Here is a 25,444-nt window from a genome sequence, read left to right as displayed (position 1 = left end):
GGCATCATGCTGGAGTTGGCGGAAATGGCGGAGGATGATTCTTTGAATGCGGAGGCTGGTGGGGTGATAAATGAGGACAAGGGGGACCCTATCATGTTTCTGGGAGGGAGAAGAAGGTGTGAGGGTGGATGCGCGGGAGATGGGCCGGACACGGTTAAGGGCCCTGTCAACCACCGTGGGTGGAAAACCTCGGTTAAGGAAGAAGGAAGACATGTCAGAGGAACTGTTTTTGAAAGTGGCATCATCAGAACAGATGCGACGGAGGCGAAGGAACTGAGAGAATGGGTTGGAGTCCTTACAGGAAGCGGGGTGTGAGGAGCTGTAGTCGAGGTAGCTATGGGAGTCGGTAGGCTTGTAATGGATATGGGTGGAGAGTCTATCACCAGAAATTGAGACAGAGAGGTCAAGGAAGGGAAGGGAAGTGTCAGAGATGTACCATGTGAAAATGATGGAGGAGTGGAAATTGGGAGCAAAATTAATAAATTTTTCCAGGTCCCGACGAGAGCATGAAGCAGCACCGAAGCAATCATCGATGTACCGGAGAAAGAGTTGTGGGAGAGGGCTGGAGTAGGACTGGAACAAGGAATGTTCCACATACCCCATAAAGAGACAGGCATAGCTGGGGCCCATGCGGGTACCCATAGCCACACCTTTTATTTGGAGGAAGTGAGAGGAGTTGAAGGAGATATTGTTCAGTGTGAGAACAATTTCAGCCAGACGGAGGAGAGTAGTGGTGGATGGGGATTGTTCGGGCCTCTGTTCGAGGAAGAAGCGGAGAGCCATCAGACCATCCCGGTGGGGGATGTAGGTGTAGAGGGATTGGACGTCCATGGTGAAGAGGAGGCGTTTGGGGCCAGGGAACTGGAAATTGTTGATATGATGTAGGGTGTCAGAGGAATCATGGATGTAGGTGGGAAGGGACTGGACAAGGGGAGAGAGAATGGAGTCAAGATAGCAAGAAATGAGTTCCGTGGGGCAGGAACAGGCTGACACGATCGGTCTGCCGGGACAGTCCTGTTTGTGGATTTTGGGTAGGAGGTAGAAGCGGGCTGTCCGAGGTTGGGAGACTATCTCTCCCTCCAGCAACACCGCCGCACCCTTTTTCAAAGCTGCGCGTGCCACCAGTTTCATTTTATTCTTCGTCTCATCCGACGCCTCAACAAGAAACTTTGTCTCTTTCTTTTAAGTGCAAAGGATCGCAAGCTCCAACAGCTCATCGACACCAACACCCATCCTGGACCCTCCACCCCTGCCTGTCCCTCTGTCCCCATCCCGTCTTCCAATCCCAGCCCCGGCTGTGCATTCACCATACCCCCTGACCTTCCCTTCTCCGACGCTGAACGTTCAGTGCTCAGCAAAGGACTTGGTTTCATACCCTTACGCCCTCATCTCAATGAATTTCGGGCTCTGCACGATGCTGAACTCTTCTTCCGCTGCCTTCGTCTCCGTGCTTACTTCTTTGGGCAGGAGTCCTCTCCCCATTCAACAGATCCTTTTACCCACCTCCAATATTCTCCCTCCACCTGGACCCCTCCCTCTGGATTCATACCTTCTCTTGATCTTTTTATTGAGAACTGTCGGTGTGACATTAGTCGTCTCAATTTCTCTGCTCCTCTCACCCACTCCTAACCTGTCTCTCTCTGAACTTGCTGCACTCCATTCTCTCAGGTCCAACCCTGACATTGTCATCAAACCCGCTGACAAGGGTGGTGCTGTTGTTGTCTGGCGCACTGACTTCTACCTCGCAGAGGCTGAGCGTCAACTCGCAGACACTTCCTCCTACCTCCCCCTGGACCATGACCCCACCACTGAACATCAAGCCATTGTTTCCAGGACAGTTACTGACCTCATCTCCTCTGGAGATCTTCCTTCCACAGCTTCCAGCCTGATAGTCTCCCAACCTCGGACGGCCCGCTTCTACCTCCTACCCAAAATCCACAAACAGGACTGTCCCGGCAGACCGATCGTGTCAGCCTGTTCCTGCCCCACGGAACTCATTTCTTGCTATCTTGACTCCATTCTCTCTCCCCTTGTCCAGTCCCTTCCCACCTACATCCGTGATTCCTCTGACACCCTACATCATATCAACAATTTCCAGTTCCCTGGCCCCAACCGCCTCCTCTTCACCATGGACGTCCAATCCCTCTACACCTCCATCCCCCACTGGGATAGTCTGATGGCTCTCCGCTTCTTCCTCGAACATAGGCCTGAACAATCCCCATCCACCACTACTCTCCTCCGTCTGGCTGAACTTGTTCTCACACTGAACAATTTCTCCTTCAACTCCTCTCACTTCCTCCAAATAAAAGGTGTGGCTATGGGTACCCGCATGGGCCCCAGCTATGCCTGTCTCTTTATGGGGTATGTGGAACATTCCTTGTTCCAGTCCTACTCCGGCCCCCTCCCACAACTCTTTCTCCAATACATCGATGATTGCTTCGGTGCTGCTTCATGCTCTCGTCGGGACCTGGAAAAATTTATTAATTTTGCTTCCAATTTCCACCCCTCCATCATTTTCACATGGTCCATCTCTGACACTTCCCTTCCCTTCCTTGACCTCTCTGTCTCAATTTCTGGTGATAGACTGTCCACCAATATCCATTACAAGCCTACCGACTCCCATAGCTACCTCGACTACAGCTCCTCACACCCCGCTTCCTGTCAGGACTCCAACCCATTCTCTCAGTTCCTTCGCCTCCGTCGCATCTGTTCTAATGATGCCACTTTCAAAAACAGTTCCTCTGACATGTCCTCCTTCTTCCTTAACCGAGGTTTTCCACCCACGGTGGTTGACAGGGCCCTTAACCGTGTCCGGCCCATCTCCCGCACATCCGCCCTCACACCTTCTTCTCCCTCCCAGAAACATGATAGGGTCCCCCTTGTCCTCACTTATCACCCCACCAGCCTCCGCATTCAAAGGATCATCCTCTGCCATTTCCACCTACTCCAGCATGATGCCACCACCAAACACATCTTCCCTTCACCCCCCCGGCGGCATTCCGCAGGGAATGTTCCCTCCGGGACACCCTGGTCCACTCCTCCATCACCCCCTACACCTCAACCCCTTCCCACGGCTCCTTCCCATGCAACCGCAGAAGGTGCAACACCTGCCCCTCTACTTCCCCTCTCCTCACTGTCCAAGGGCCCAAACACTCCTTTCAAGTGAAGCAGCATTTCACTTGCACTTCCCTCAGTTTAGTCTACTGCATTCGTTGCTCCCAATGCGGTTTCCTCTACATTGGAGAGACCAAACGCAGACTGGGTGACCGCTTTGCAGAACACCTTCGGTCTGTCCGCAAGCATTACCCAGTCCTCCCTGTCGCTTGCCATTTCAAAACTCCACCCTGCTCTCATGCCCACATGTCCGTCCTTGGCTTGCTGCATTGTTCCAGTGAAGCTCAACGCAAACTGGAGGAACAGCACCTCATCTTCCGACTAGGCACTTTACAGCCTTCTGGACTGAACATTGAGTTCAACAATTTTAGATCATGAACTCTCTCCTCCATCCCCGCCCCCTTTCCGATTTCGCACCCCCCCCCTTTTTTTTTTCCAATGATTTATATAGATTTTTCTTTTCCCACCTACTTCCATTATTTTTAAATGTATTTCTATCCATTGTTTGATCTCTACCTTTTAGCCTTTTTTGATTCCTTTCCCCCACCCCACCCCACCCCCACTAGGGCTATCTGTACCTTGCTTGTCTTGCTTTCTACCCTTAATTAGCACATTCCTCAGATATATCACCACCTTCAACACCCCTTTGTCCTTTTGTCTGTGACATCTTTTGGTTATCTCCACCTATCACTGGCCCTCTATCCAGCTCTACTTGTCCCACCTTCCCCCCGCTTAAACTAGCTTATATTTCACCTCTATTCTATTTTTACTTAGTTCTGTTGAAGGGTCATTTGGACTAGAAACGTTAACTGTGTTCCTCTCTGCAGATGCTGCCAGACCGGCTAAGTTTTTCCAGGTATTTTTGTTTTTGTTTTAGCCGGTTAACTAAGTTAGCTAGATGGCTAGTGTGTGGTTCAGAATAATGCCAACAGCACAGGTTTGATTCCCATTCCAGCTGAGGTGAACTTGGGACCTGCCTCCTTGCTTTGCTCCTGAGAGAGGAAGGCAATGGTAAACCACCACTGACAAAAACTGCTAAGGAAATGGCTCAGGATGAAGCATCAGCAAACAATGAGCCAAGGACCTGCCTTCAGGCAGAGCACACATGAATGGATGAATAATACTCCTAATACAAAAGTGCTGCATGTAAAGAATGTTTTAAGAAAACAGGTATTTACTGACACATATCAGTGAGTTGGGTGTGCCTGCTTCTCACTGCACTGGGAAAGCACAGCGCAGAGAGGGCACTGGGGTGGGGTGGGGTGGGGAGGTGCAGCAGGAGAAAGTCTTTGGATGCCGCCCGCTCGCTTACTCTTGCCTATGGCATAGTGGGTGGTCCTCCTGAGCTGTGGATCTCCTGGAATATTTCTGCGGACCCCAGTTTGAGAATATACACATATGTCTATGTGTGCACAGTGGTGTAGGAGCAATTTTTGAGGTGGTTTATTATGTAGAGGACTGCTAGGGACAGACGCCCCCAGAAGACGTTCACATGACACTTCTTCATTCAATGTACTTTACCTCATTTGAAATTAATGTCCTCTCCCAGAGTATGGAAGGACAATTTAATTACACCAGAGGAAGCTGATTAGGTTTGCAAACTTTAAATGACAAATAAGAATAAAAATAAAATTCTTTTTGAGAATATGGTAAAACTAATTACAAACCTTTTATGAAAGGTTTAGAAGAAAGAGGAGAGTTGGTCACCATCTCGTTAATGCTCTTCCCTCCATTGCTGGACTGACGTAGGCTCCAGGGATAAATTTCAACTGGGCAACTTTCACTAAATTTTTTCCTATTTGAAATGCTATCAGCATAAAACTTAATCTTGTTGACATGATCATTTACTTTGTTATTTTCATAAGAATGTGATTGATTAGGGCATTTAAAAGCAATATATGATGTTTCTGTTGGCAGCTTCACTTAATAACTGAAGAAGTGGGATTAGAAAATGTCTATCATTCTTGACTATAAATCTCTTTTAACATTAAAGAGTGAATTTGATGGAGTTCACCAAGTCCAATGTAACAACTGTTTAAATGTGTTACAAGAGAACTGCTGCACTGATTGATTCTGCTATCTTGTACCAGGCACATTTTGACGGCAGATTGTACACTGGGCAATGCAGGCATTAGTACTCATGCTAGACCGTCGGGTAGCACATAGGCCTCCTCAGTTACATGTCAACTGTGGCTCTCTTGTCTCTGAATCAGAAGATTTGTGGGTTCAAGCCCCGTTCATAATCTGGGTTGACAGTCCCCGTGCAGTGCTGAGGGAGCGCTGCGCTGTCGCAGGGGCAGTGCTGAGGGAGCGCTGCGTTGTTGGAAGTTTGGATAAGAATTTAAACTGAGGCTGAGTATGTCTTCTAGGGTGGATGCCACAGATCCCATGGCATTATTGCAAGAAGAGCAGGAACATTCTCCCTGGTGTCCTGCCTAATATCAATCAATCAACATCAAAAAATAGATTGTCGGATCATTATCACATTGCTGTTTGTGGGAGTTTGCTGTGTGCAAATTGGCTGCTGCATTTCCCTACATCACAACAGTGACTGCACTTCAAAGTACTTCATTGGTTGTAAAGCACTTTGGGACATCCTGAGGTTGTGGAAGGTGCCATATAAACACAATTTCAATACACCACATTTGCAAGTGATGTAATAATAGGTTTCAATATTATTAAGTGATCATATTGATCGTTTATAATGAAATGAGTTAAGGTTTGGCAGTGACTTATTCTTGATGGTACTGCCCCTTTCAATAGAAGTGTAGTTTGAAGGGGAGAAATAGGAGAAATTCATAGTCAAAAGATAGGCAATGGAAATAACCAGAGAGCGAGATCAATAACTAATTGAGATCACTGGGCCACAGAGAAAAGCACTGGGCTTCCTCATAGCCTGAGAACGTATTTAATAAAGCTTTACATGGACATGCCTGCAGGTGTTTAAGTGCTACAGTCAACCATAGTTTTTGGTCCTGATTGTTACCCAGTGATCTCTCACCCCTGTTCAAACATTTGACTGCGTATCTAGATATTGGATGATCTTGGCATCTGACTGGGCTGTAATGCATGTCATGGTTGAATAGCCTGGCAAACCTCACTGGGCTCACACATGAAGCATGCCAGTTTTGGATACAGTTCTTGGAGGGCTGTTGTATCCCAGTAGGAGTCACAAGGGATGGTGGGCAATGGGGAAACATAAATCTCATCAAAAACGATTAGATCAAGGAAAGCGTGTTGCTCGTCAAGAGCTCTTAAGAGCTTTCTTTAAAATATAGTGTGAAAATAACAGGGCTGTAGTGATTCAGGATCCCTGTGGGGATGTCATCTGTAATTGTGCCATCTAGAATGGATAATAATAGACCTCATGTACAGGAGGGCTGTGTTATCGCAGTTGATGTGGATCTGTGTTCACTGAGACATGTTGGAGATGACAGGAGCAATGTGGTTCATCTCCACTTCAAAAAGCCAAAGAGAAATTCTTAGCTATTGAATAGATCAGCATGTGTCAGCCATAACTCCGAGGGTAACTCTCTTGCTTCCCACTCCGGACACCTGAACCCAAAATCCAGGCAGACACTCCCAGTGCAGTACAGAGGGACTGCTGCACTGTCAGAGGTGCCGTCTCTCAAGTGAGGCTTTAAACTGAAGCCCTGTCTGCACTCTTGGCCGAGTGTAAATAATCCCATGGTACTATTGGAAGAACAGCAGAGGAATTCTCCCTGGTGTCTTAGGCAATATTTATCCTTCAATAAACATTTTACTTTTTAAAAAAAAGTTAATAACATTGTTGTTTGTGGGATCTTGCTGTGTGCAAATTGGCTGCCACGTTTCTGACAGTGCAACAGTGACTACACTTCAAAAGTACAAGTTTGCTCTTTAAACACTTGTGACTTGCTGTGTGCAGCACCCATAAGGAGGCTATCCATTTGTTTCCCCCATCTCCCTGAGTATGTGTGATTAATGTGCTGTATGTTGTCTGTTTTTTACAGGGCGATTTACTGAGCCCCTGTCGGTGTGATGGTTCTGTGCGCTGCACCCACCAGCCGTGCCTAATCCGCTGGATCAGTGAACGAGGCTCATGGAGCTGTGAGCTGTGTTACTTTAAATACCAGGTCCTGGCAATCAGCACCAAGAACCCCCTGCAGGTCAGTTGTAGACATCCACTGGCATGTTGGGAAGCAGGGAGAGAGAAATTTTCCTTGAATGTGTTTAATCTGTTGCAGTTGTAGTCTCTTGCTTGGCCTCTCCATGACAGATCACCCAGCCCATGCTTTGAGTGGGTATACATGTTAGCCCCTGCCAATGCTTCAAGGCTGTCAAATGGTGTCTGAGTTGCCTTGTAATGTTCCAGTGCTTTCTCCCTTGGGGCTGGGGTTGGTGAGTCACACCACAGGAGGCCCTACTGCCTTCTGGTGGCTATTTACTCAGTCCTGGCAAGCTATTAGATCCAGGTGTGATGAAGGAGGCAGGGTAATTATTGAAATGCCCCATAAAGATCCAAATGGTTGCCATGTATTGGAGCTTCAGCATGTTGTGTCACCCAGTCACAAACCTCTTGGTGCCATGCACAGTGCGCATGCCATGCAGGTGGCGTCTATCCATTTACCACAGGAAAGGCAATATCACCAACAGGGTAGAAAAAAAAATAAAGCCCCCTGCTCCAATTCCTCTCCACCCCTTTACTATCAAATGCCGCTGTAGGATATTAATTCAACCTCAGCAACACTTTCCTATCAAATTACTCTTTCCACAATGAAAGATGTTAGTGCTTTCAGGAAAATAGCAGGCAGAGGAAGCTGATAGGAAGGTGCTGGTGATTATACAGCACCATTTCAAACCCACTGGAGAAAGAATTTATTCAGCAGAAGTCAAAATGATGACAGGCTTTTAATTTATAAAAGACCCCACCTCCTAACTGCTGGGAACGTGTCCTCGCCTCCTACACTTTCCAGTCCTGAGACTAGAGACAGTGAGGCCACCTCTGCACTTTAAGCCTAACGACAGCTTTTGCTGCATGCTGACACTGAGGTGTGGTGTGAAACCAGGATCAACTTTGGCACAGACTCAGCAGCAAAGCAGAGAAAGACGTCCTCCCTCCGAGCAGTCTGGTACCACCCTCTCTCTCGACCTGACTCCAGATTGACGTCAATATGTTTGTGTCAGCGAGCAGTGAACCCACTTTGCACTGATATCACAGCTGTTCTGTGAATGGTGGCCAAGATGGACAGACTTTCTAATTTACAAACAATAACGCGCATAGAAACAGAGAGACGGGAGAAATTCAGAAACTGTTGTGTATGTGGAATTTCCCAGGAGTCTGCAGGAAAATTGCAGTCATTTCACCTCCTCTTAGTTTTTGAACCTCTTTCCCCCCTCCAACCGACTCCTTTGAATTGGGCACAAAGTTTCACAGGCACCAGCTGCCCTCGCGTACCTCGCCCACTTGCCTGTTTGTTACGTTATGAGCCTGGACATTAAAGGTCAGTGGGGAATTCAACGCTGGGTGGCATTATAGCCAAGCCTGAGTCTGTCACCATTCCAGTATCTGCACACATGCACTTTCCAGTAAAAGGGTGGTTGGGGAGGGGTGGGGTGGTTGGGGAGGGGTGGGGTAGTTGGCGCTGCGGTGGAGGAATGTTGACGAATTTGAAAAAATATCCAGGGCAGCACCCTTGGCTGACTCTTACTCTCCCTAACCCACATCGCTGGGGATCATTACAGCACCTCAGCTTCTGCGCTTGCCGATTTCAGCTAACTCAGCACCAACTGAGGACCAAATCCTGGCTGGGTCCATGTGGCTCAGTACTGCACTGGGTCACGCAGTTAATGGCCTGAACCATAAATTGTCAACAAAGGGCATTAGTCTTCTGGGGATGTCGTTTAAAAGACACCACAAAGCCCACTGTAAACTGACTGCCCCTTCAGCTCTTTGTTTGGTTCCTACAGTCGTGCCAGTTTTTTTGAATCCAGGCGCCAGGTCTTGCATGAGTTGCAAAATACAACTGGTATAATGGGGGCGGGTTGAAGATGATAAACTTATTCTTAAAGGCGCAGTGTTTGCATGAAAAAGTGCTTGGCGAGTGTTTCTCATCTGCTAACAAAAACCGCAATGCCATGGTTACCTTGAACATGAAGAAGGCAGGGTAATTATTGAAATGCCCCATAAAGATCAGTGTGATGCAAAACGAGTCTCTGGATGCAGCTCTCTTCACAAGCAAACACGAAACTATGCACCCCCCTATTCCACCCTTCCCAGCACTTTTTCCTGAAGACAGTGCCCCCTTTAAACATTGAAGCAAGTGGTTTTATTAATGAGTGATACATCTAATGTTGTGCACAGGGGAAGTTGAAATATGAACTGGGGGGTGGGGGGTGGGAAGAGGAGGGGCTGGTCTAAACTGTGTCGCCTGTGAGTTTATTCGTTTGGCTTACTGGTGAAAGTGTTCCTCAACATTCACACTCCTCCAGATGGTTGCCTTCAATTACAAAATACTGGAACATCAAATTAATTGATGTACTCCCTGCAGCTAGTCTAAGCCAGCTACCAGGAACAAACCACCCAGAGTGTGTACATTTATCTCTCGGTCACCTCTCTTCAAATCCCAGTGCGTGCTGTCATATATCCAAGTGAAGGACTGAGGATCAGCTATAAGACGCATTGTCCTACCATTGCTAGGCCACTGATGACGGACACCCAAATACCTCAAGGTGAGTTACATGACAGTAATCCAATCAGAGGATGAAAAGATGTAAGCATGTGAGTCGCTGATTAACGCTATCAGCTCTGATCAACGCCTACACTTCACTTTGAGATTCTGCGATGGAAATATAGCACATTTTTAAATGTGTAGATTGTCTTCCCTTTGGCTTTTGATGTGGAGCTATTATTGTTAATGGATGTCAGCCATGGCTCGGGAGTAGACCTCTTGCCTCTGAGTCACAAGGTCATGGGTTCAAGTCCCACTCCAGAGACTTGAGCTCATAACCCAGGCTGATACTCTATGTGCGGTACTGAGAGAGTGCTGCACTGTTGGAAGTGCCATCTTTCAGATGGAATGTTAAACTGAGGCCCCATCTGCCCTCTCGGAGAGATGAAAAAAAATTGTGGCCATTACTTGAAGAAGAGCAGGGAAGTTATCCCTGGTGTCCTGAGTCCAATATTTATCCCTTAACCAACGTCTAAAAACAGATGATCTGATCATTTATCGCATTGCAGTTTGTGGGACCTTGCTGTGCGCAAATTAGATGTGGCGTTTCCCTACAGTTCAAAAGTACTTTGGCTGTAGAGTTCTTTGGGATGTCCTGAGGTTATGAAATGCGCTATCTAAATGCAAGTCTTTCTTTGTTTCCAAGTTAAGCCTGGAAGTCCTTGGCATTACGGTGAACATCTGCGCTATTTGTGTGTTAGAGAGCAGGAGTACCAAGAAAGCCAATCAGATGAAGGAGATCACAGATGCATCATAGAACACTTTCACTTTTGACCACCAATGCCACAATGCGGCAATGCTATTCTACACAATTTCTGAAAGCACGTAGGGATCATTTCCTGCGCCTATGTTTCTTTTCAGGCCCTTGTACACAATTCTGCCCTCTACGAGCTCGAAGGGGTTTTTGATCTTTGGTGCCTAGCTGTTACCTGGCCATCAACTCTGATGAATGCCTCCTTCTCTGTGAGCTCTTGATGATGCCTTCATGTTAAGGCAATCCTTCTTGTCTGAAGGGGAAGGAAAAGTGGAGGGAAGACCAACACCAGATTCTGGGGCCGTGGCTCATGACACCATTTTGGTGGAAACAGAGTGCAGGTACTGTAAGGCTCATTCTATATACAAAATGATTGCACATCCCAATGGTATGTTCCCAGTGGGAAGCACCTTCCAGTACAATCCCCTTCAAGGAGCTCACAAATTATCCTCATCTGCTGCATGTCGCATAATTTCACCTTGCAAAGAGGTCATGCCACAGCAGTTGAAGAGCAGGGTGGAGGAGCCACACCGAAGGAATTAGCTGCTGATCTACCCATGCACCAAGAAAGTTTGGCAGACCAAGCACTGATTGAAGATGGCTTCCATGTATCTGGCCCGTTTCTTCCTGCTGCAATCTACATTCTCCAAATGAACTATTCTCTAGATCACCAGCTCTGACAACTTCTTGGGCAGTTCCTCAAATGCTACCTTTTACTGGCCACTTGCTTTTAATGTTGATGCATGACTGTCATCATTTTGTGATGGTGGCCAGATTGCATGTGATGTTGAACATCCAATGTACTGCTTCTCCAAAGGGATTCCTTTATGGAAGGAGTAAGTGTGCTGGTTGCCTTCTGGAATTCTGGTGCTCTATATCATCCTGTGCTGTGTATGGCAATGACTCGACACATGCATTGGCCACCCTCTTTGTAAAATTCTGGCTCATGGATTTCTTCCCCAGAAATTTGCAGGGGACACAAGTGGATGATCTTCCTCAGACAGAAATCTCCACTTGTTAGTTATCCAGTGAGATCTGAATCCCTAGATGTTGGAGCAGAGGCGAGAACTATTGTAGACTTCCTGCAGTAGGTGCGTGGCCTTGAGCAGACAAAGATCACTTGCTCCTTCTGACCTGCGCAGTGTAACTTACTCCCAAGATTTATCCTTCAACCGACATCACTGAAACAAATTACTTGGTCAGTATCAAGTTGCTGTTTGTGGGAGCTTGCTGTGCGCAAATTGGCTGCCATGTTTCCTACATGACCAGTTACTGCACTTCAAAAAATAGTACTACATTGGCTGTAACGCACTTTGGGATGTCTTGAGGTTGTGAGAGACTCAAAATGCAAGCTTTTCTTGCTTTCCTCCTCAACCTTGTTGCCTGGATCTTCCTATGTGCTGTAGAGATGGTGATTGTCACTGATGGTGCTGTGAGGGATTGGTTTTCTTCGGAACGCTGACTATCCCTTCATTGAGTTCTTCCATTCCTGAGAAGACAAGGGAAATAAAACTGTTAACCTCCTGCCTCAGTTAACCACCCTCAAGCATTTCCTTCAGTGGATCAGATTCTTTGAAAAAACAGTATCACTCAGTAGATGATTGCATGACTGGATCATCATGATACCAGCCAAAACCTTTGGGGACAGTAAGCAGGAGACACCCCCATTTCCTTGCTGCTCTCCCACCCATTTAGATCAGGGATGGCCTTCTTGAAGGGAACAGGGTCTTGAGTGCTTTGGATAGCCAGCATCGTGTTCTCCTTCTGCCGATTTATATATCACCTTCTGTAGTGCTGAGATACTGCAGGAGCATTGGTAGTGTCTACATAGCTTCAAGGCTATACAATGATAAGTACTGACCTGCTTGGCTAAAAGGCAAGTACTTCCCTTCAAGATCTGTTGCTGTGTACATAATGTTGACATTTAGACTGACTCATCGGGGATTCTTCTGTGTGGGAAGATTCATTCATGCAAAGCCTCCATTGCCCTGGTCCTCCCACACCCGTTATATTGATTAACATCTCCTTGCTAAAATATGGCATGTTGTGGCTTTCTTTCATGCCCAACAGTACTTTTAGCTTTACCTTCATAGATTTTTTCAGCTCTGATAGCTGCTTTCTGTTGGGACACCGAATACTACGCTACATCTGGGTTTTCTGGGTCGCTTTTAAATCTGGTCTTTGGGCTTATTACTTGATGACGTGACCACTAAATGAACACTCGGAGACCAGATTGAGTGTGCTGGCTGTGGCTCAGTGGGTAGCACTCTTGCCTCTTGAGTCCAAATGTTGCAGGTTCAAGTTCCACTTCAGCACATAATCCAGGTTGACACTCCTAGCGCAGTACTGAGGCAGTACTGCACTGCCAGAGTCTTTCAGATGAGATATTAAACCAAAGCCCCCTTCTGCCCTCTCAGGTGGACAAAAAAGATCCCACAGCAATTATTTGAAGAAGAGCAGGTGGAATTCACCCCACTGCCCTGAGCCCAATTATTATCCCTCAGCCAACATCACAAAAACTGATGATCTGGTAATATCACATTGCTATTTATGGGATCTTTCTGTGTCCAAATTGACTGCCATGTTTCCTACGTTACAACAGTACTTCATTGGCTATACTGTATAAATGTTAGTCTTATTTCAGATGTCCATGATATAGAGTCTTCTGACCTTCCCAGCTCCTCTGGGTTTATCATTTCTCATCTCCCTTCAGCTCCATCAAGGGCACAGTGCTGGTCGGTTCTGCTATTTACTCTCTCTACTGGTGCATCAGGTGCTTCTGAGAAGAGTAATTCTGCCAATAAGTTGCTATTCTTTCCCTTCCCTTGAGAATCCCTTGAGAAATGCCTCCAGCGCCTGACCACCTGACTGACTGCTTCCATTGTCCATAGAAATCTCAGCACAAACAGCTGTACTGCTCTCCTCTGCCCTATTCCAGGGCTTCAGCATTTTTAAGAGGAGTCGGCTCCTCTTATTGATCTGGGTGCTCTGTTGAAATCTTGCCATGTAGACGCTATAAGCATGCAATTTATTGCAGGTCTTGGAAAGAGTAAAACTCTGGGTCACATAGCACGCCTGTTGACGCTGAATAAAGTGTAAGTAATGCGCACAATCCCTCATCTATTAATCATATGGTAATTTCTAGTTTATGGCATGATAATACATTATGCTGCTCCATGGCTCAGTTGGTAATGACACTGTCTGGTGTGTTACTGAGTCAGTCCAAACTAGGCAGGCCCCAAGGTTAATTCCCGCTATGTGTTAAGTAGCTGATCTCAGCCAGATTGGACACTATAGATGAGAGATGCAGGGTGAGTAGTCCGGGTTCCTGCTCGTCCTGGTCGCTTTCCACTGGGCCCATAGCTTGGAAAATGCACGTGTGTGTGGCTGTCAGGTAACAGCAGTATCAAGCTTGGATTGTGATTCCACCAACCCCCACCCCCCCACCAGCTGCATAGCCTGCAGACACTGTGTAGACTTATGTGAAGAATGGTGACCTGAGTGAGATATCAGGGGGCTGCTGGCACCGATGGAACTGTACCACAGCATGACTTGCCATCTTGTGGGGAAGGAATTAGAGTTGTTCAAAGGGTATTACTGATTTTATGATTATAGGACCGGACCAAACACATGCCCCACATGTTCTGCATTGCCCTGTTTTAATACTTTCAACACGCAATCTGTGTTGTAGAATACAACCTCTACACCTCTGACTTATGCGACCCATAACTGCCCAGCACTATGAGTTTAACCTAGTATCGCACAAACTTCTTAAGCCCTTTCTGATTTTAGTAACTCAGTTTTAAGCTCTGAAAGCCCAGTCATACCAGGCAACAATCTCCTGCACCTCCTGATAGCTGCCTCTAAAAGCCAGTGGCCTAGGAACTTAATACTTCAACCTCACCGAGGGAGATGAAGCAGGGCATGGGAGTGTCAGGAGACAGAAAATAAATTAGCACAACAAAAAGACAAGGGCTAACAGTTTGAGTTAAATGGTGACCAGGGACTGGGTTGGTGAAGTAGGGGAGAATGCTGACCTTTCAGCCCGGGTCAAAATTTGACCCAGCATGACAGAAATTCTCTGCTGAGTGAAAGGGCCCTACGTGAAGTGAGTTGAGAAAATAACAGTCCAGTCACTAATTCACAGCATGTAACTGCTAATAATCCATGCCATTCTTAACAGAAGCCACAAGGATGGCTGATATACAAAATCAAAATGCTGCATTGCTTCTGAGCCCTGCTGTACTGACGCTCGAGTTAAGGCATCTTGCTGGGACAGAGTAAGGGGAACTTTACTCTGTATCTAACTTGTGCTTTATCTGACCTGGAGCTGCTTCATGCTGTCACAGCTAACCTCAATGCCACTTGATCTGTCATGTCAGAGTGCCCTTGTTGTGGCCAGTGCTCAGGATTGTTCGTTTTGACTGTAAGGTAGATCAAGACTGGCCTTAACATCTCTAACCACCATGACAACTTCAGCCAGCCCATGAGCCAGATCTTTAGGTGACTTCCTGTCTGCCATTCAGAGTCCAATGCTGTCATAATTTCACGCGCTATAGCAATCAAGTCATGTGATACTGGCATAAGGTGCTTGGCTTTAACGTTATTCTCTTTCCCTCTTATGTCTCCAACCCTGGCCCACTCATTCTCTTGTGCCACAATCTTCCTCTTAATTTCTCTTTCTCTCCCTCTAATTGTTCATTCCCTGCTTCATTTGTGTCTCTCCTATTTCTTCTTTTCTTTTTTCCTGTCTTTACTCTGTCGTACTCTCGTCTCCTTCTATTTTTCTCTCTCTCTCACCTCTTTATCTTTCCATGTTCTTCTATTCCATATTCTGCGCCCTTTTCTCTCCCATTTCAGTGGCAGGCAATCTCCCTCACAGTGATTGAAAAGGTCCAGATAGCCGCAATCATCCTTGGCTCCCTCTTCCTAATTGCTAGCATCTCCTGGTTAATTTGGTCCTCCCTCAGTCCGTCGGCTAAGTGGCAGAGACAGGACCTGCTCTTCCAGATCTGTTACGGCATGTATGGCTTCATGGACATCGTCTGTATAGGTAAGCATCTCTGTGTCAAACATCAGAACTGTACATCATACTATGGTCAGTGTCCTCTGAACTTTCCTTTCCTTTGACTTCTAAGGTTCAAATATGCCAGTTTGCTCCTCTTCCTCCCATAGTGTGTTGAAATCAGGACCATAATCTCCTAGTTTAACTTTCCTAGGACCTGAAGGTGGAACCTTTCTGCCTCCTTTCCTCCAACTATCTCCAAGCTTTTAGAACACAGGGTTAGTATTTATCCTGTCTTCTCTAGTTGTCAGTTTGGCTCAGTTGGTAGCACTTTTGCCTCTGAGTCAGAAGGTTGTGGGTTCAAGCCCCACTCTAGGACTTGAGCACATTATCTACACTGTCACTCCAATCTGATGGACTGCTGCACTGTTAGAAGTTCTGTCCTTTAGATAAGATATTAAATCAGTGGCCCAACATATCAAAGATCCTATAGGATACTCTTTGAAGAAGTGCAGGAAAATTTTCTGGTTCCTGGCCAACATTTCTCTCTGAACCGATTCTGGCAAAAACCAATGAGCTGGACATTCATCTTATTGCTGTTTGTTTGATCTTGCTGTGCGCAAATTGCCTGCCGCATTTGGCTGTATAATGGTGACTACTTTCCAAGCAATTCATTCAGTGAGATGTTTCTAAGAGATCTGATAAAGCGCTATAAAATTGCAAGGCTTCTGTTTCTTTTATGCTGTTTTTCAATCTTGGTGGTCTGGCACTATTGGTTTTCACCTGAGCATTCTCAAGTTTTAAAAAAATCACGAATTATCTGGTTGTTCTTCCTCACTTTTACTGAGCATGTGCAGAAAGGGCTCAAGGCATCATGGGAGTGGAACTCCCCTCCCCTCCCCTATTTAATTGTGGCCAAGGAGAAGGGCAAAGCTGCCATGATGCACTTCACCAGCTGAGCCAATTTAGTGACCTCATTTTGTAATCCTATTGACAAATTAGCAACATGAAACAGATTGTCTATTTATCTGTTACCCTCACTTCCAGTTGAAATCTGTCTGAAAATATTTGTACTGTCATTTTATTTTTACGTCCAAAGTGATTTATATGCCAATCTTTTACAAAAGTAATGATTGTGAGCTGTACAATACAAATTGCTGCAGGTCATAACAAGAGATTACTTGGGTTTTCAACCAGGAGACCCCGAGTTCAAATCTCCAGTCTATCACGCTCCCAAGCTTTCCTCAGGGATGAGTTTGACCACGTCAGCCTGTGTTGGCTGACTGAGGAAGGGGCTAGTGGCTGGAGAAGGTTTCCTTCCCTCCCCACTCTATCACTGTACTGTGCCAGTTGTCAGGTCAATTGGTATTAAGTGTCCACATGGAACAGGTAGTGATTCAGTTACAATGCTGTGGTGGCCTGCTGATAATCATGTGGCCGGATACGCCAACAGCAGTTCTGATCAAGGTTCTTGGCTCATATGACCAGAAGACCTAGGGAGTCAGTGCCTTGCTTGTGATGTTGGGGAATGATGTTGCCACTAAATAAACAAATCGCCTGTGGCATTGTTCATAGTAAGTTGGAGAAGTCATTGTGTCATAATGACAGATGTATCATACCATGAAATATGTCCTAATAACAAAGACAGTGTCACATTGTGATAGATGTTTCCTCATAGGGATAAAGGAACAAATCTTGAAAGATTTTCTGTTGGTTAGGTGATGCCCTCTAAGGCACTGTACTCAAACCTAGCAATGGAATATTGTAGCTCTGCTCGACAGGATCAGCGCAGTCCAAATCAGGCAGATCAATAAACTGGATGAGGATGGCCCATCCTCTGCTGGGCTGTCAGTTTTCTATGAGATTCTGCCTGGAGCAATATGAGAATTATTAATCTCCATGAGGACATAAGAGACTAGAGGTTCTGTTTCAGTCCGCACATAACAACAACAGCTTGCATTTACACAGCACTTCTAATATAGCAAAACATCCCAAGGCATTTGACAGGAGTGTTACCTGACAAAAATTGACATCAAGTCCACATATTAGGACAGGTAACCAAAGTTTTGGTCAATGGGATAGGTTTTAAGGAGTGTCTTAAAGGAAGAGAGAGGGAGGCGGAGAGATTTAGAAAGGGATTTCCAGAGCAGTGAGGAAACTCCACGCACCATTCTTTCCGCCTGTGGAACACTCACCTGGATGGTGTCAATATCTGAAATGCTGCACCTCAGTTTGCATAGGGACAAGGTCAAGACTTACCTATCACAAGATTGCTGAGAGCCTGCAAATGTGCCCAGTCTAATCGTTCAAATATTCCCATGCTCCCAACAGGGTTGAACCTGTCCTTGTTAGAGATTACTTTGGACCGCAGCTTGTCATCCCAACCAATATAGGCGAGACTTCTTGTGTCCACTACACACAGATCAGGGATTTTAGATAACTTAGTGACTGGGAAACAGAGCATTGGGAGCATGTGCACAAATCAATTATGTGGAATTGTCTGTAAAATTTTCCCAATGGGATCTATTTTAATGCTTTTAAATTTGCAACAGCCCTTGTGTCTCATCATGAAAGATGACCTTTAATTTAAATAGTCTTAAGTTAATGCACCATATCAGCCTGACCTTCTCCATGCGACCTCCACTGGGACTTGTCTTCTTGTACACAGTACTTTAGCTTTGCCTTGAGGCTAATCAGAATATTCTGAATGCAGCAGCAGGTGACTTTTCAGATACTAGCAGAAGCAACAAAGAACATCTGAAAAAAAGAGTCAAGGATGTAAAAAGTCCATTCAGCCCATTGAAGCTCAGCCCTTTCGGACCCAAGCTCCCCCAGCCTAGTATCAAGCTGCATTTTGAATGCCTTCTGATGTTTCAGCCTCTACGCTTATTAAAGGACTCAAATTTCTCTTGAAAGAGAAACAGGAGACTGTAATTTAAAACAAAATCTTTGTGAGGGCGTCACTGTCAAGGCTGGCATTTATTGCCCATCCCTATTTACCCTGAGAAAGTTTGCCACATACTAGGCTACTTCAGAGGGTAGTTCAGAGTCAACCATGTTCGTGTGGGACAGGAGTCACATATAGGCCTAGATCAGGTAAGAACAGCAGGGCCATGATATGATTTGAACACTCATTCTCTGGATTACTAACCCAGTAACATAACCACCACACTACTGTACCTCCCACATTTCATTAGCAGATTATTAGTTATGGAGAAAAATAGGCCATAACCATTTGTTTTGTAAATACCTTTATAAAATTCCTCCTAGTATTTGTTCTGAAGTTAATTCTTGAAGTTAAATTTGAATAGAAGTGTTTTTATCTCACACATGCCATGGTTTTGGTTGCCTGGAACACTCTTGGGGTTTGCATGTTTTATTGTTTATATCACCATCCTGACTACAGGTTAACCCTCTCAAGTCTCTTGTTTTGAAGCTTGTTGACAATAATGAAGCAAATTCAATAGTAAATCCTTATCTAACAGTATAAGCTTCCAATACTCTGGCAGCAAATACGTCCATTGGCATTCAAAATGCAAGGCAAAATATATTCACCCCCTCTACCCCCATACTATCTGACCACCAATTCTGGGCAAGGAGACAAATGGAGAGAATAGAGGGGAAAACAGAGCGAAGGAACAGCTATTAAAATTGCCGAAATGGTGACTGAAGGATGCAGTGGGTCGTTTCAACAGAAGGCCACATCTCGCAAAGTACTGAATGGACTTTATCTTACTTCGTTGAAGTAAGAGGAGACTGTACATTTTATAAGAGCATCAGATGTTATTAATGGCACTAGTGGAGGTCATACTTGCATTTTCCTCAAATCTTTATATATAAAACGAAAAAACATCTGCTACAGAGAATTAAGGCCACAGATTTTACTACCTGTTCATTTTACAGGACTGGGCAAAATTTTTCAGGAAGTGATAATTTACCTCTATTTAAAAGAACTATGGTTGCCAACTCTGGCTGGGTCTATTCCTCGAAGTTTTATCACATGTCCTCCCACTGCCACATTCCCACAATTGGTCAATTTTCCAAATGTAACACTTTCCACAACCAACTGGAAAGCGGTACCCAATTGAATTTAACTTGACTGTTGGTGAGATGAGTCTTTCTTTCCCCATCTCTAATATTTTGATAACTAATAACTGAAAATGTTTAAAGAAGGAAAAGAAGTTAACCCACAATTTTGTTTAATAGACCTGTGATTTTCCCCCCGGGTTTTGCTCATAGCAGTGTCCTGTAAGTTTAATCTTTCATTCCTGGAGACTCCAGAGCCATCCTGGAGGGTTGGCAAACCATTACAGGACACTAAATTCTAAACTGTACCTTTTTAGGGAAGATTTAGTGAGTAACAGTGCTTCTTATACTTAGCTTTGATTTTTGTTCTAATTGGACAGGGAGTGATTTTTCAGTGATTTGCCCCCTTCTCAATTTACCAATCAGTTGTCAGTCTCTGGAAGCCTTTCTGAACTTTGCTGTGCGAAACAAACACTCCATTTATGGTGAAGTCACCTTGACACTGGCTCGCCCTCATTTAACCTTGAGTCCACAAGGCCTTCAAATCCCTGCAGGGCTTTTTGTCCAAAGCGTAGCTGAGAGCGGGAGGACTTAGAGTTGTCACCTGCACTCCCCTAAAATGCAATGATGCCTTCCGGGTAAATCAGCATCCCATCTTGAGCCTATGTTTTCTTTCCTCATGTTTATCCATCTTACTAAATCAATAAAGGGAAGGATCTAGTGGCCTAATTGAGAATTTGTCAAACCACTAAGCTGAATGGAATTCTGAATGATTGTGCAGGTCAAGCTGTGAGCAGCTGAATGGGATTCAAACTGCACTGTTTGCTAGGGATACATAGACTGAAGAGGCATTTAAAAATGTTTGTGGATTGCCAGGAGTCTTGGCAGCTCTGAAATATTAATTACTGCTAAATGATGATAACATAATGCATGACATTGAAGGTTTTGAGTTTAAAAATTTGAACACTCTTTTCCAGGCCTCATCATTCACGAGGGATCGTCTGTGTACCGAATCTTTAAGCGCTGGCAGGCTGTTAATCAGCAATGGAAGGTACTGAACTATGAAAAATCCAAGGACCTTGGGGAAGCCATTAGTGGGACAAGCAAGATAGGGGGAAGGAATTCACGGACGAACCACTCGTCAAACAATGACAGGAGTTCCACTCAGCGCACTGGAACCATTTTGAATCATCACTGTGGATATACCATCCTGCACATTCTCAGCTATCTGAGGCCTAATAACCATCAAAATGGTAACAGCTCAAATAGAGAGCTGGTCATGCGAGTTACAACTGTCTGAAACAAAATCAAAAGGACTGCTTACTGTTCATCACTTTAAAAAGTGCAAACTTTAGAGACTGTCCAATAAAAAAAAGTACCACCAAGATTATGAAAGGACGTTAACTGGAGGCTCAGAATAACAACAGTACGCTCAGTGTGATGGACTGAAATAGACCTGGTCACAGGTCCTAACCTCTACTCCTGGAATTCACCATCTTCATTGTTTTCTAAACATTTTTTAAAAAGTCTCACTTGAAGCAAAGCTCAGAAACTCCAGACCCAGTATTTTATAAAGGGAGAAACAAATGAATGAAACAAAAAAACTAAATCTAAGAAAAATGGAACACAAGATCGTTTGTTTAAAAACTGCCCCCAAAAAACGTGCAATAACGAATATCAGTTTCAAGATGCTGTGGGATCTCGGCAATAAGTTCTCTGTGTACTTCACCTTTTAATTTAATGCATGTCACTGTTTTCTTCTCCTCCCATCTCAAAATGGGAGAAAAATAATTTATATGCAAATGGTGGTCTGCAAATAAATTTGTCTTTTTTTTAGGAGGGTGGCCTAGAGTTTTCAGCGAGCTTTAGATGTAGGCTTGTGAGGAATATCAGGATATAATTTAAACATAAAACCCAATCTTGGTGCCACAGAAATGTAAACATATTCTAACAATTTAGAATGGCCTATCTTAGTGCCACAGAGTGTACAAATATTCTAATAACTTAAGAGTAGCCTATCATGGTGTAACAAAGTGTATGCTTAATATACAAGAGGGTGACACAGAGTGCATTCTAATATGTACAGGGCACTTTTTTATATATTCGAATACAATCCAGGATGAAGTTCCTGTATATGTTGTTATAACAAAGGCTTCACTCGCAAAAAAGGAATTTCATACAGACCTGTTAACATGTCTGTTATTAATATCACACAAACATCATTCAGCCCCTTCAGTTCATTTGGTTAAATTTTCTTCCTAGTTTCATTTTCTCTATTTGGGTTAGACAAATATTTTCCCTGGCAATGGTGCTGGACAGAGGAGTTGAAAGTGTAACACAGCATGAATCCAGTCTTGTTGTGCAGAATGAGATCTTACGAGACTCGGTAAATATTGATGAGCAGCCAGGTTTGGCTTCAAGACTTGTTGATCATCAGTGACGAGCCTCTTATTCTGCTTTTCTGATCTGTGGAGCTGGAGGGTGAGGCTTCATGCAGTTGGGAATCCTGAAACTCTCCACCAGGTTGGAGATCTGTACAGATGGAGAAGTGAGGGCTTTGCTCTTTTTGCCCACATTTTGCCCATTATATTGGTGATGAAGGGTGCCAACGAGCAGCCTGCAATTCCACTTTTACCTTGGTTGAAAGAGGATTAACGGGTGGGCATGATACAGGGTAGCATGGTGTCCAGGTTGTGTGGGAGATAGACGAAGGTCAGGAGCATACATGCAGTGCAAGGCTGCACAGGCTGGAAAGGTTTGGCCTTCAAACTAAAAGGAGGTGGTCCTTAATGGAAATTGTGATGCTACTCACATTGATTTAAGAAGTTAATCAAGTGAAAATGTATTGAAACGAATTTGCCAAGAGAGAAGTAAAATGTGTTAATAACTGATCAATCCAGCTACAAACTGATGCAAATTAGTGAAAGATCATTGATTATCAGCCTCTGCGTCTTCTGGTGTACCTGATCACCCCATTTTGATGCAGTTCTTTGATTGAATTACTCACTTCCAACTATGAACTGTTGACTCTGACACAGTGTTAGCGCTCTCATCTCTGTCAGAAGATCAGAGGTTCAAGTCCCTGAGATTTAAACACATAATCCAGGCTGACACTCCAGTGCAGTACTGATGGAGTGTTGCACTGTGGGAGGAACCATTTTTTTTGCCTGAGATATAAAGCAGAGGCCCCATTGTGAGCATGTAAAAGATCCCACGACATTGTTTTGAAGAAGAGCAGGGGAATTCTCCTTGCCCAATATTTATCCCTCAATCATTATCATTAAAACAGATGATCTGATCAGAATAAAGTTGCTGCTTGTGGAGTTTGCTGTGCACAAATTGGCTTCTGAGTTTCCTACATCACAACAGTGACTACACTTCAAAAAAATGCTTAATTGTGCTTTGGAACATCCTAAGCTCATGAAAGTTCTTTTTTTCTTTCACTTTGACAGGTATGACCTGTATTTCACTAATCATCTCCCACCATCCCTAATCCAGGTGAGAAAGTCCCAGTCTATTAAGATGGCCTCCCATATGTACAGGACTCCTCTTTGGTTAAATACATAATTCCAAATCATTTCTACAGTTATAGAAACATCGGACTTAGGAGCTGGAGTTGGCCATTTGGCCCTTTAAGCCTGCTCCACCATTCAATAAGATCATGCCAATCTGTTTGTGGTCTTAGCTCCACTTTCCTGCTGCCTTCCATAATCCTTGACTCCCTTGTCTTTCAAAAATCTGTCTAACTCAGCCTTGAATGAATTGAATGACCCAGCCTCCACTGCTCTCTGGGCAAGAGAATTTCACAGAGTAATGATCCTCCGAGGAAAAAAAATTCTCCTCATCTCAGTCTTAAAAGAGAGACCTCTTATTCTTAAACCATGTCCCCTAGTTCTAGTCTCTCCCACAAGTGGAAACATCCTCCCAGTATCTACCCTGTCAAGTCCCCTCAGGATCTTATAATATCAACTCCCATTCTTCTAAACTCCAATGGGTATAGGCCCAACCTGTTCAACTGTTCTTCATAGGATAAGCCCTTCATCCCAGGAATGAGTCAAGTGAACCGTCTCTGAACTGCTTCTAATGTAATTATATTTTTTTTCAAATAAGGAGACAAAATTGTACACAGTACTCCAGATGTGGTCTTACCAAGGGCCTGTGCAGCTGCAGTAAAATTTCCCTATTTTTATATTCCAGTCCCCTTGCACTAAACACCAACATTCCATTTGCCTTCCTAATCACTTGCTGTAGCTGCATAATAACATTTTGTGATTCATGTACCAGGACACCCAGATCCCTCCGTACCACCAAGTTCTGCAATCTTTCTCCATTTAAATAACATACTGCTTTTCCAATCTTCCTGCCAAAATGGACAAGTTCACATTTTTCCACATTATATTCCATGTGCTAAATTTTTGTCTACTCACTTAACCTGTCTATATGCCCTTGCAGACTCTATCTCCTCTTGATAACTTACTTTCCTACATATCTTGGTGTCAACAAATTTAAGTACCATATATTTGGTCCCTTCATCCAAATCATTGATGTAGATTGTAAATAGTTGAGGCCCCAGCACTGATCCTTGTAGCACTCCACCAGCTTGCCAACCTGAAAAAGACCCATTTATCCCTACTCTCTACTTCCTGTTAGCTAACCAATCCTTTATCAATGCTAATATGTTACTCCTTACACAATGTTCTCTTATGTTGTGTAGTAACCTTTGATGTGGTGCCTTATCAAATGCCTTTTAGAAATCCAAGTACACCACATCTACAGTTTCCTCTTGATCCACCTTGCTTGTTACTTCCTCAAAAAACTCTAATAAATGAGTTAAGCACGATTTCCCTTTCACAAAGCCATGTAACAACAGCAGTAACTTAGATTCAGTTGCCTATCAGCAATTACTTAAATCTGACAGATGAGGCAATAGTTTCTTTTCAATCAGCAGTTAACAGGAATCCAGACACGAGCAATATGCCTCAAAAGGCCAGCTCACATTGCTAGGCCCTTTTTATTACGAGCTGAAACTCCAAACCATCCTCTAGTGCCAACGGGTTTTCCATTCATCTGAGTGATACATTTCACTGTCTGATTGTTGGGATGATTTTCTGTTTTTCTTCTGTCCTGCACACCCCCAGCCTATCCTGAAAAGCACTGATTTCTGGTTTGATTCCAGTCACTGGCAGTTCTCTGCTACCTTGACCAAGTGGCCTTTCTTCATGTGCAAGTCTGAACAGCAAGTTTTAGCAGGCTGTTTGACCGGGGTGGGGGGGGGGAACATAACAGAAAAGCCCTGACCAGGCTTGGTTCACACGTACTCCGACCCATCGGGACAGCTCCTGGGGTAGGTTTGCCTGATGTTTGTGTCTATCAGTACAGATGGCACCATGTTGGCAAAAATGCCTTCCCATCAATGTTGGGGGGAAAACGGAGGTTATGGGGGAGAGCAGTTACCAGCTTACTCCAGAATTTTGTCTGCTCTGGAAGCTGTTCTCCTTACATATCACTGCAGTTGAGCAGTACACTAGTCAAGAGGCTACCACTGCCTCCTTCAAGTACCATGTACTTCCATTGGATTGGTCCATGATTATGCTTGGAAAAGTACTGCAGTGATTTGCTGTTGCCTTCTGCAGTATGGCTGACCAGGAGACTCTCCTGCTCTTATTGCCTGCCATCAGGAATATTGGAAGGATTGACCAGCTGATCAACCTACTTGGTCAAGTTATGAACACCCCTTCTGTGACCATCAAATGGGACTTGAACCTGGAGCTTCTGGCCCAGAGATAGGGACCACTGTGCCACAAGACCTCCCCTCAAGAGGCTACAGTGGGAGCA

The 25,444-nt window shown here is 44.7% G+C and overlaps 2 protein-coding genes across 2 annotated transcripts in view; one reads left to right on the top strand and one right to left on the bottom strand.

Moving 5' to 3' along the window:
- Positions 1-21,445, top strand: part of LOC144672627 (E3 ubiquitin-protein ligase MARCHF9-like) — a 47,621-nt gene extending 26,176 nt beyond the window's left edge. The window contains exons 2-4 of the mRNA XM_078534468.1: positions 7,107-7,262; positions 15,439-15,631; positions 20,587-21,445. Coding sequence (XP_078390594.1) covers positions 7,107-7,262; positions 15,439-15,631; positions 20,587-20,909 — 672 coding nt within the window. The 3' untranslated portion in view covers positions 20,910-21,445. The remainder of the gene's footprint in view (positions 1-7,106; positions 7,263-15,438; positions 15,632-20,586) is intronic.
- Positions 1-25,444, bottom strand: part of cdk4 (cyclin dependent kinase 4) — a 162,513-nt gene that overhangs the window by 101,342 nt on the left and 35,727 nt on the right. The gene's annotated exons all lie outside the window — the stretch shown is intronic.

This window comes from Cetorhinus maximus, chromosome X (genome assembly GCF_964194155.1).
Source record: "Cetorhinus maximus chromosome X, sCetMax3.hap1.1, whole genome shotgun sequence".
NCBI classification, from domain to species: Eukaryota; Metazoa; Chordata; class Chondrichthyes; order Lamniformes; family Cetorhinidae; genus Cetorhinus; species Cetorhinus maximus.
Note: the sequence above shows the minus strand (reverse complement) of the source record. Positions and strands in the feature narration are given on the sequence as shown.